General features: G+C 43.8%; 1 protein-coding gene across 8 annotated transcripts in view; it reads left to right on the top strand.

Moving 5' to 3' along the window:
• ITGB8 (integrin subunit beta 8) overlaps window positions 1–12,332 on the top strand; it is a 75,226-nt gene that overhangs the window by 46,324 nt on the left and 16,570 nt on the right. For 7 of the 8 annotated variants that reach the window (XR_012157535.1, XM_073333765.1, XM_073333766.1 and 4 more), the window contains exons 8-10: window positions 42–131; window positions 8,295–8,429; window positions 11,817–12,222. Coding sequence is in view for 7 of the 8 variants with exons in the window: in XM_073333765.1 (XP_073189866.1) it covers window positions 42–131; window positions 8,295–8,429; window positions 11,817–12,222 (631 nt within the window). In the remaining variant the exon portion in view is untranslated. The remainder of the gene's footprint in view (window positions 1–41; window positions 132–8,294; window positions 8,430–11,816; window positions 12,223–12,332) is intronic. The other variant, XM_073333767.1, reaches the window with a different exon arrangement.

Raw genomic sequence — 12,332 nt, 5'->3', positions numbered from 1 at the left:
TTAAGATTATAAATGTGAATAAATTATTGCATTTTTCATAGGATCTTTTGCCTCTGTTGCCTGGTACTGTCGCAAGACAAATAGAATCACAAGCAGCTAATCTCAATGATTTGGTGGTAGAAGCCTATCAGGTGTGTTTCCCGTGAAGATTTTGTATTGTTTTTTTTTCTTGTTTGTGCAGTTTTCTTACATATAATAAACTACAGCCTAAGGCTGAGATTTTCAAAAGTGCCTAGGGCAGTTAGGTGCCCAACTCCTATTGAAAGTCCATAGGAGTTGAGTGCCTGGCTCCTTTGAAATTCCTAGCATGAGGTCCGTATCTGGTGAACATTGTAAGTGACCTATTCCTCTGATGGTTAGAATGGGTTCTCAGTTTATTGGTGCCTTAATTGCTCCTGACTGTCCCAAGGAATCCTTTGCACTGGTTGTCATGCTACTTCCTAGGAAGTGGTTTGTGGGTTTAGGTGCATTTTCTGTGTCTCCGCCTTCCTTAACTTTTTTCTGTCACTTCTGCCTTTTCTAATTTTTTTCCTTTTTGGTCTCTCTTTTTTTCTCCCTCTTAGTTCTATATTCTATCTCTGTTCCCTCCTTTATCCTCTTACTTTTTACCCATTCTGTTTTCCTATACATATGCTTTCTTTTTTAGCTGTTTTTCCCAAAACCAATATTACATAAAGGCTAAGAAATGTAATACAAAACTATAGATATTGCATCTGCGATATGGCTGTATATTACAACATTTTTTTACTTGTAGGAGTTGGGGGTGTCTTATTTACTGATGTCCACTTGTGATATAGTCTTAAAGTAGGTTTTGCCATAGCAGGATAACTATGTTAAAATTGGACTTGCAAGGAGATCTCAGAGCATTTGACATCTTTTGTGTAAGGAAAAAGTTTTACAAACCATTGTCTTTTGAGGTCTGAGGATTATCAAGGCATACCAAATAAGTCACTAAAGTATGTCACTGCACATTTAACTTGCAGTGCTGTTAAAGGCAAACACTATGAAATAGCCAAAGACAGACAAAATAGCGGGAGTTGAATTGATACAAATCAGTTTTTCAGTGAATTTAATCTGTGTTGTGTCTTCTCTGATCATGTTAATTTTGAAAGGTGATTTCCAGAAAACTTCCAAGGTTTGTGCTAAGCATCATTTGGTTAAGGCCACTGGCCTCTTTAGCATTCCATAGTATCAGTAGATTATTTCTTGCTACATCGTTTCTGACCAGTAACATGGCACATTTGTGTTAGTCATCAAATATCCTACCTCAATTTTTAGAAGATACCCCTGGACATAATGAGAAGAAATGAAAATTTCACAATGTAACCTTTTTGTTTTATCGAAGATTATTCAGGTCTTTCCTGCTCCATCCACCCACTCTCTCATCCTGTTTTTTACTTCTCAAATATCCATTATTTCTTTTCTTCCTTCCCTCCTCCCTTCCTTGTGGGTTTGGTACTTTCAGTTTTTAAAATGGTTCTAGCATGTGTGCTGCACAAATACATTGTGAACTGGCCTTGGATGTTTTGCCTTCCTGAAATCAAATGTGTTAATATAAGAAAATAAATGTAGTTGTTAATGTTAGATAGTGGGCGTTTTGCACTTGTGTTCTAAGCAGGGAAATCTATTGGCTTATATATGGAAAACACTGCCTGAAAATCCTTGGCTAAAAAACGATAGATGAGTCACTAATTTTCAGAGGTCAAAAAACATGTTTTCAGATTCATGTAATTTATCTTCCTTTTATAACAGCGAAAATGTCCAATTAAATATTTAAAACCCACTAAAATAGGGGAAAGTATACATATCACTTTTGTACAGATAGTAGTAGCTTTTAGCAATCAGTTTTAATAAATCTGTAATAAGCCAAATAGAAGAAATATTCCCTCTAAAATGAACAGGTGGACTCATTGCACAGTAGTGCAGTTTTTGATTGTGTTGGGTTTTTGTTTCATATGACTGTAGTACTCAAATGCCCCAATCAGGATTGGCTAGTTGCCTGCTTAATACCATCTGTCCTGAATAAATCAGTTAGTATAATCCAGTAGCTTTTAGAATAACCTGAGGCTTGTCCTGAGAAAATTTTCCTAAGCAGATGCAAAATGTCATAAGAGGAAACTGTCAAGCTAATTTGGAACCCTTCCTGCTAGATAACAATAGATGCATACTTGCTCTTTTATTTAAAGAGTGCTGTTAAGACAGCATTGTCACTGCAATAACCAGTTTTTGTTACACACAGTCATTAGAATAGGTTTTTCAATGGTCATAAATACACAGTCACAAAAGTATGTAAAAATAGCAGGAAACTTGAATGTGGATACCCTAATCTTCTTCTTCGAGTGCTTGCTTATGTCTAGTTCAATATAGTTGTGCGTATGTCACGTGCACGGTCGCTGGAAGTTTTCCCCCTGGTCGTAGCCATCAGGTCGATTCTGGTACCCCCTGGAGTGGTGCCTTCATGGTGTGGTATATAGGCACCTGCTGACCCACCACTTCCAGCGACCCTCATGGATGGGAAGAAGGAACTGAGGAACACTCTCCTTCTCTTGCTCTGCATGCAAATACTCCTTAGTGGTTTCCTGTAAAATAGAGTGTAAATAGTTCAATTAGTTGGTAGTTAGCAAATAGTTAGTTAAGATAGGGTATTTGTAAGCTCCTGCACCAAGGTGCTTACCACCAGGGTCCCGGGGCAAGCCTTGGTCTCAGAGCTTCAAATAGTGTGCAAAATGCCACAAGCCCATGCTGGTAAGCAACCCACATGACAGCTGCCTGAAGTGCCTGGGAGAGAGCCACATTCAGGAAAAATGCCGACTCTGTAAGAACATTAAGCCCCGGACTAAGAAGAAGAGAGACAATAGACTAAAATTTCTTTTAATGGAGGCAGCACTTTGCATCAAAACCCTCATTTAGAGAGGCTCAGTGAGACCCGGGATGCCTGGCACTGGTTATGTGGCACCCATACAGTTCCCCGACTGCCAAGAAGTCAACCCTAGCTTGTTGGCACTGCTCCCCATCACCAGTGCAGAAGAAAAGGACAAAGAAGTCAGACCGGGGACAATTCAATCTGAGAAAAGCCACAGAGAGAGTGAGACCTGTGTTGGGCCACTCTTACATGGGCAGCAACCAGCCTGCACCATTGACTTCAGCCGCGGGAAGGGACCTGTTGAGTCCGGTGCGCGTGGGCTCCCCACCTAGGGTAAGCCAGAGGTGACTCAACCCTAGAGACATATGAGGCAGTGAGAGACCTTCTGTCCCTTCCAGCAGCTCCTCTAAGCCAAGGCCCATCGGTGGCAGCCCAAGTACTGTAGGAACCTGTCCCACAGAGGCAAGGGCTTGTCTTGGGCAAGCCGACAATAATGGTGAAGCACTGCCCGGCATCTCACTCCTTCTCTAGTAGCTCCACTCCTCGCCGATTGCAGCCCCAGTGCCGGTTGCAATTCCGACACCCGGTCACGACCCTGGCACTGCTGCCCATTGAGGCGCTGATCACATTCCTGGAGCAAATCACCATTGAGGCACCGCTCCTCAACGCGGTTCAACTGTGGTTGATGGGTAGAGCACCGCCATGATCACTCAGGAGCGGGTCCTTGGCTCCAAAGTTGCAGGCAGGGTCTTATACCTCGCGACACAGCAGACATCAGGCGGACCTTGGGCATCCTGTGCTGGTGACCCAGGGGTTGGCACAAGCAACATGGCCACCTGCCCAGTGGCAGCTGCCACTACATTGGCCAATGTGGACTCCATGGGCAGCGCAAACCTACCAAGCCTCCCACATGGGTCGGTCCCACTTGGTGCCCTCAGAGGTGAGGGTACCTCCACCTTCCCCTTTGGAGAGGGGTTCAGTTCTGGGGGCAGAAATGGAGGAGGCCTAGGACACCCCCACAAGGGACCCACCAGCCATGGAGGACATGCAGTCCCAGATGACATTCCAAGCCTCCTCCTCATCTTCTCCCACAAGGCAGTGGCAGGTATGTCCATAACACCCACGCAAGTTGATTACAGGGCCCATCAAGAGCTCTCGTATCGAGTGGTTCAGAACCTGAATGTACAAGTGAAGGAGATAGAGGAATTTGCTCTGGCCTTGGTGGACATATTGACATCCTCAGGTCCAGCTCGAGTGGCTCTACCTTTAAACGATGCCATTTTACAGCAAGGCAAACCCCTGCATCTCTCCAACCCACGGCTAAGAGAGTGGAACGAAAGTACTTTGTTCCCCTGAAGGGGTATGAGTACCTATATACTCATCCCCCGCTGGGTTCCCTAGTTGTGGCTGCTGCAAACAAGCAGGAAAGACAGGGACAACAAGAATCCTCGCCTACGGCAAAGGAGGCCAGGAAACTAAACCTGTTGGGGAGAAAGTTCTACTCTACACAGGGCCTCCAACTGAGGATCTTGAACCACCAGGTCCTCGTAAGTTGTTATGACTTTAATTCATAGTCTGCCATGTTAAAGAGCTCTTACCGACAGAGTCTAGAGCAGAGTTCGCAGCTTTGATGGAGGAAGGCAAGCTGTAGCCCAGGCATCCATCCAGGCGGCCTTGATCCTGCAGATGCGGCAGCCCACACCACAGCCACAGTTGTAGTAATGAGACTGAGCTCTTGGCTCCAGTCCTCTGGACTCCCTCATGAGATCCAGAAAACAATTCAGGACCTGATGTTTGAGGGAAATTCTCTCTTTTCAGATTAAATGGATGCCCGTATTCATAATCTGAAGGATTCCAGGGCCACTCTGACGTCGTTAGGACTTCACACACCAGCCCCGGCTCATAAACTTTATAAGCCCCAACCTATGGGCTGATTCTACCAGCCTCATCAACTGCAGAGGCAGGACTTTGGTCGGTAGAGGAACAAGGGCTTTCGGAGGAGGCATACACCTCACGCCCCTTCAACATCCACGTCTATGCCCTCAAAACAACCGGCGGGGTCTAAGCAGTCATTTTGTGGGTCCGCCCAAGGATGGCACACCAGACCAAAGCCTGGATCTTACCTCTATGTTTGTGGCCCATTTGTCCCATTTTTACTGTGCCTGGATCAACATCACTTCAGACCATTAGGTGCTCCACACGGTAGAAGTGGGATATACCCTGCAGTTCATTTCTTCCCCTCCTTCCCACCCTCCCTCCCTGTCCCTCTTCAGGGACCCTGAGACTTCTGGCCCATGAAGTATAGTTGTTCCTAAGGGTGGGAGCCGTGGAAGTCATTTCTGTGGGGTTAAGAGACAAAGGGTTTTACTCACACTACTTCCTGATCCCGAAGGTCAACAGGGATCTCAGACCCATCCTAGACCTGCAGAACCTCAACAAGTTTATGAAGAAGTTGAAGTTCAGTATGGTCTTCCTAGCCTCTAATATTCCTTCCCTAAGATTCAGCTACCCTGTCGGCAGCTCCACAAGTATTCACAAAGTGCATGGCAGTGGTGGTGGCCTTTCTCAGGAGGCAAGGAGTGCAGGTCTTACCTGGCTGATCAAAAGTTGGTTGAGAGATGTGCTAGAAGAGCATATGAACCTCTTACAGTCCACTTTCAGGAACCTGGGGCTTCTGATAAACGAGCACAAGTCGATTTTCTCTCCTATTCAAAGGACAGAGTTCATAGGAGCGGTTCTCAACTCAAACCAGGCCAGAGCCTCCTGCCAGAGAACTGCCTCAAGGCCATCCAAGAGATCATAAATAGTCTGAAGTCCTTTACCATCACCTGCCTGAGGCTCCTGGGACATATGGCCTCTTGTACCTACGTGGTGCAGCATGCACAGCTCAGACTGCAGCCTCTCCAAGCATGGGTGGCATTGGGTAACCAGGCCATCACCCATTGGACGAGGTGATCACTCTTCCCTCAGCAGGAATGCTCACTCTCCAGTGGTGACTGGACTGAGACACAGTGTGTGCCAGTATCTCCTTCACAAGGCCCACCCCTTCAATGTTGCTGGTCACCAACAGTTCGGACATGGGATGGGAAGCTCACTTGGGGAGTCCCCCTCAGGACTCAGGGCCTCTGGACGCCAGAGGAATTAGCCCTACATATCAATGTCAGGGAATTAAGAGCAGTGCACCCAGCCTGTCAGGCATTCTGTCACAACGTACATGGCAAATGCGTGCCACAACCACAATGTTTTATATAAATAAACAAGGGGGTGGGCTCGCTCTTTTCCCCCATGGCAGGAAGCGCTGAGGCTATGGGAGTACTGCATAGTCAATTCCATTCCCCTGGAAGCCTCCTGTCTACCAGACACTCAGAACAGGCTGGCAGACCACCTGACAGATCCTTCACCAATCATCACGAGTGGTCCGTCTGACCAGACATCTTGAATGCAGTTTTCCAGAGGTCTGGGTTTCCCCAGGTGGAACTGTTTGCAACCAGATTTAACAGGAAATGCCTCCAGTTCTGTTCATACCTGGGGCACAGCTCAGGCTCACTCTTGAATACCCTTCTCCTTCCCTGGAGAGGGAAGTTTCTCTACGCCTTTCCTCCCACACTGCTCATCAATAGGGTGTTGCTCAAGGTAAGGAGGGACAAAGGTGCACATAATCCTTATAGCACCGGCATACCAGTCAGTCTTCTGGTGCTGCTGGACTTGATTGCCCAGGAGCACAGATGTATGCTCCACCCAAACCTGGAGTCCCCTACACTTGAAGACCTGGAAGCTCCATGGCTGAGTGAGGCAGAACAGGACTGCTTGGCACTGGTGCGAGCTGTCCTTATGGGTATCAGAAAGCAGTCAACTAGAGTGGCCTATTTGGCTACGTGGAATAGGTTTATGCTGTGGTCACTGAAGAGAAAGATCCTACCTTTGGAGGCCCCACTGCCCGTTATCCTGGACTACCCATTCTACTTGAAGAAGGAAGGTCTTGCGGTATCGTCCATCAGGGTTCACTTAGCTGCAATCTCGGCCCCAGCGGTGAATGGCTGGTTGGTATTTTCAAACCTGATCTGTGCCCAATACTTGAAGGTATTAGAGCATTTGTATCCACAAGTGTGCCAGCCTCTGCCTCCTTCCGACCTCATCCTGGTAGTGTCAAGACTGACAGGGCCACCGTTCGAGCCAATGGCAACATGCCCTTGCTCTACTTGTCCTGTAAGACAGTCTTCATGGTAGCCATTATTTTGGCCAGAAGAGTCTCAGAAAACTGAGCCCTCACCTCTGAACCACTGTATACAGTTTTCTTCAAGGACAAGGTCCAACTTTGACCACATCCGTCCTTCTTTCCGAAAGTGGTCTCTTATTTTCACAGTAACCAGGACATTTTTCTTCCCATATTCTATCCCAAGCCTCATGCTAATAGGCCTGAGCAGAGGTTACGGTCTCTGGACATTAGATGCGCACCTTTTTACATAGAAAGGACCAAGCCATTCCAGAAGACCACTCAGCTTTTTGTCGCTATTGCAGAGAGGATAAAGGGGAATCCTTGCTCGACACAGAGAATCTCCTCTTGGATCACATCCTGCATCCGCACGTGCTACGATGTAGCTTAAGTGTCACCTCCACTCTTGCCACAATTCCGAATAAAGAATCCACACTCCACAAGATCCCAAGCCTCTTCAGCAGCATTTGTGGCTCGAGTCCCGATCCTGGATATCTGCAGGGCGGTGACCTGATCTTCTGTCTACACATTCACCTCGCACTATGCCATCACTCAACAGGTCAGAAATTCTGCAGCTTTTGGAACAGCAGTCCTCCAGTCTGTGTCTCAGCGAAACTCCGATCCCACCACCTGACTGATTGCTTGGGAATCACCTATATTGGAATGGATGTGAGCAAGCAATCAAAGAAGAAAAAATGGTCACTAACTTTTCTGTAACTGTTCTTTGAGATGTGTTGCTCGTGACCATTCCACAACCCACCCACCTACCCCTCTGTTGGAGTTGTCAGCAAGAAGGAACTGAGGAGGCGGCAAACCAGCAGGTGAATATATACTGCGCCATGAAGGCGCCACTCCAAGGGGCATCATAGTCAACCTGATGGATACCACTAGGGGAAAAACTTCTGGCGATGGTGCATCCGACGCACGCACACCTATATTGGAATGGGCATCAGCAACACATCCTGAAGAACAATAACCTTACGGAAAGGTTAGTAGCCGTTTTTTCTTTTTCAGGATTACTAGTTAACTGATTGTATGTATTTGGAATATAATTGGGCCTTTATATGGAAAACAATGCTTTAATTCATTCCATTATTCGAACAGACAAGATTTTTTCATTTCAGTTAAATCCACTCAGTCAAGCATGGTCATGTTTTAGATGCTAATGCATATTACATGTTGAAATGCAATGTAATTAAAAATTGTTTTTCATTACAGAAACTAATCTCTGAAGTGAAAATTCAGGTGGATAACCAGATCCAAGATCTACACTTTAATGTAACTGCAATCTGTCCTGATGGAAGTAGAAAAACAGGCATGGAAGGATGCAAAAATGTGGCTTATAATGAAGAAGTATGTTGAGTTTCTCAATTGCAAAGGAATTGAGCCATGTATTATATGTTTCTTAGTTGTATGGTATCTTCTAGAGCTTTTTTAAGACCAAAAGTAGATTTCTGTGTTCTTGATTATCAACTCTCCAAATTCACCTTGGCATTATTTCTCCTGAACCTTATTTAAAACCAAAAGCTAATGTTTGTTCTCACTGATCTCCTGGAGATGAGGTTCAAAGCATTGTTGTCAACAATCTAAATAATATTGATGAGGATCATTCCCCACAGCCCACCATTGAATGTGCTCATGTTTTATATGAAAGGTCTCTTCAGCTGAAGAGCCTTAAAGGTATGTAAGGAGAAGAGAAGAGTCATTAGAGGCAGATTGACAACTGCTTGGCCATGGCTTGGGGCATTTTTTTTCTGCTTCTTTGCTTAAAAATTGTGTTTTCTACACATGCCCAGAGATCCTGGTAATTGGTTATATTGTGTAAATCAGATTAAAGGGTCAATTTATGTCCATCTGGAGCATTGTCCTCTAGTGGATGTAATTGGTTCTATTTGTGCGTGCATTTATATCTTTATTCCATTGCTTAAATTGGCAAAGCAATTTATTTAATTCATTAAAAAGAGGTCTGTGCTTTTTGGAGTGTAAGTTCAAGGAGTTCTATTCCTCTTACCAGGTTTATGTAGCTTAGCTAACGTCACTCATGTCTATGTATGTATGCAGTCACAAATCAGTGGATTTGCTCTGTGAAATTTAGAAATTACACCATGGTTTATGCTTTTGTAGATTTTGTTTGCATGACTAGTTCCAGATCGGCTTGCTAGTTTTTTCCTTTAAGCTCAGCTACAGTGTTCCCACCTATGCTTGCTATAGGTAGTATCATTGTAATTAGTTCTGTTGTCTAATGAACAGAAAAACAAATCATAGAATCATAGAATCATAGAATATCAGGGTTGGAAGGGACCCCAGAAGGTCATCTAGTCCAACCCCCTGCTCAAAGCAGGACCAATTCCCAGTTAAATGTTTATCTGTTTCCTTTTAATAAAAAAAAAAAAAAAAAAGATAGCAAATGTGGTCCAAAACTAGCAGCAGCTGAAAATCAGCCTTCTTCAAGAGGTTAACTTCTTAACAGTAAATCTTCCTTTCAGTATTTGTTTACTCAGAGAATGCTTTTCCTTCATTCTCACATTCCTTTCATTGCACAATCCTCCTTCCTTTCTCCTCCTACCAAAACACAAAACTTTGGAAGATTCTGTGACCTCTTCAAGGTATAAGCACTTCAGCTAGTCTTTCTAGTAAGGCCTGTCATAATGTTTGGTGGTCTTCATACTGTGTCCTAAAAGCATGATACTCTTTTAAATGTTGTACAGTGGTGACCCAGGAGTTTAGGATCATGCATCAAGAAAACACGGGAGAAAGACAATATACCATGTCCTGCTGCTTGGAGGCACAGCCTTTCTCCTCTGTTACCCATATACAAATCAGGTCTGAGGCTTTTTTCAGTCTGGTCCCAAGATAGAGGTAACTGCCAAACAAAGGCTGGCTTTCTTTAGCTGGGGGTCAGAGAGGTGTGGGGGAGAGAAGAAAAGGAGAAATAAGCAGTTTTAGTTTCTTGTACTTAGTCCAATTTCTTGTGTAATATAATAGTCAGTTTCTTATTTTCTGTATCTGGGCTTTGATTTAGAAGTCTGTAGACCTAGTTACCTCCTTAGACTGGAGAAGAGTAAAGTAAAACATTTCCTTCTTCCCTAATTCTTTTACCACCCCTTCTTTCTGTTTATATTCCTGCTCTGATGAACACAGGTGGGAGCTTTCCCTTTCCAATCAGCAGGCTGAGCAGCTTTTCAAAAGAGGCCCCCATGCCTGATTGCCTTCATAGGCAGTACCCTACCAATGGAAAAGACAATGGAAATGTCAAGGTTTTAATACTCGGTTGACCCAACCCATAGGAAAATATCTACTGCCTTCAAAGTTTCCAAAGGCCATGGGTTTTAGTTCATCAGTGGGCTGGCATATCAAAGAAGATGGATATCCCATGACAGAAGGACCAGAAGAAAAAAGGACAGCTCTGCAGAAGTGATTTGCAGAACTACTACTGCCTTTAGCTCTCTACAGTTCTATGTTCTGCGACTGTCTGTCCTTCTCCTGCCCCTGTTAGAATCTAGGTAGCCACCAAGAGCTCCCGTAGCCCTCTCTCATCCCAGGGCAAGAGTTGGATGTGTTCTGGGCTCAGATTTCAGGCTGGTTCTTGTTGCTGTTTTTGTTACATTTGTATAAGATCCAGGGGGTTGGAGGGAGGTATTTCCCATGCCTAACCACTTGAAAGTAGTGGGGATTTTTGTTGAAGATTCCTTAGAAGATGGTCTTCTCCATCATCCCCTCCAGCTGGCTTTTTGTCTGGTGGAAGAAGGTTTGATGAGTCCCTGCTTTCTGTTTGCTGATAGCGGGAATGAGTTGGCAGCCAGAAAGATCTCACTCTGTACAGTCTACAGACCTTATTTTTTTCCTTGCTCATTTATAAGTCATAAAGGGAATAACCTACCCATGCACTCATTAAGATGCCAGCAACACACAGTGTTAAGGGTCACAGTGATATCATATTTTGCATATTGGAAACTAAGTGTATGTAGTCCTCAAGTAGAAGAGGACATTCATGGCCTAATCCAAGGTATTCATGCAGAAGTCCTAAAAGCCAGATTGGGTCTCCAAAGGAAACGTATCATTCAGATTACACAGTGAACCTTCAAATATTTAATATTTTAACTTTGTTTTATTTGCTGAGCTAGTGTTGGTGAAGTGCCAAAAAGTGAAAGTGGTGTTACAGGCTTAACAGTGCAATATGCATGTATATGTTGTTCGAACAAATACTTTTATTTAGATCTTAAAGTGACACAAAGGTTACTGATATGTTAACTCACTGATGTTAGGCTACTCTGAAAGGTTGATACATTTGTATTGGCATAAATTGTAAACTCTTTGTGGCAGGGACGTGTGGCACTGCAGAGTCCCGATTATGATCGAGGTTTCTAGGGGCTGTCATAATGTAAATAATAACAAGAAAAGGACATTTCTAACATCATGGTCAGAAGTTAGAAATAGAACAGCTATCTTTGCAAATTCTGTATTCCTTTCTTTAAATCTGCATTCTGCAGATCATGTACAATGTCTTTTCAACATGAAATGTAGGCTGTTTTTGTCTTGTACTATTGGGTATCACTATGCTTGTTACTTTTGTCATTACTAAAATATGATGCATTCACTAATTGCTACTGTGTCTTCAGTCTTATTGCTTGGTAGGTATTATAAGTGGTATGATTTCTTGTTTAATTTATGATAGAATGTTGAAACAATTTACAGGAAATAATTACTACATTATAAATGCAGTATTTATTTTTGTCTTAGGTGCTTTTTAATGTCTCAGTTGCAATGAAAGGATGTGGTACAACTGGAGGAAGAAAATATGTGATAATCAGACCTATTGGTTTCAATGAAACCACCATAATTAATATATATAAAAACTGTGCCTGTCAGTGTGAGGACAGTGCAAGGCACAAAAGAATATGTGTCGATGAAACTTTTCTCGATGGTGAAAGCATCCATTGTGAAGACACTAATTGTAGTTCCAGTGAAGATACATTTCCTTCTGAGAGGTGTAAGTTGCACCCAGACCAGCCCATCTGCAGTGGTCAAGGAGACTGCATAGGTGGAAGATGTCTCTGTCACAAAACCAAGCTGGGCAAAGTGTATGGCAAATACTGTGAAATGGATGACTTTTCTTGCCCATATTACCATGGAAACCTGTGTGCTGGTAAGCTACAGAATTTAAGTGTGTTTTTGCTCAACCATGTGTTTTATATACAGTATGTAGTCTAACAATAATGAATATGGTTGTCAAACACTAAATATTTCATTAAGTTA

The sequence above is a fragment of the Lepidochelys kempii genome, chromosome 2 (assembly GCF_965140265.1).
Source record: "Lepidochelys kempii isolate rLepKem1 chromosome 2, rLepKem1.hap2, whole genome shotgun sequence".
In the NCBI taxonomy this organism is placed as follows: Eukaryota; Metazoa; Chordata; order Testudines; family Cheloniidae; genus Lepidochelys; species Lepidochelys kempii.
The sequence above is the reverse complement of the archived record's forward strand: the minus strand, read 5'-3'. Positions and strand labels throughout refer to the sequence as shown.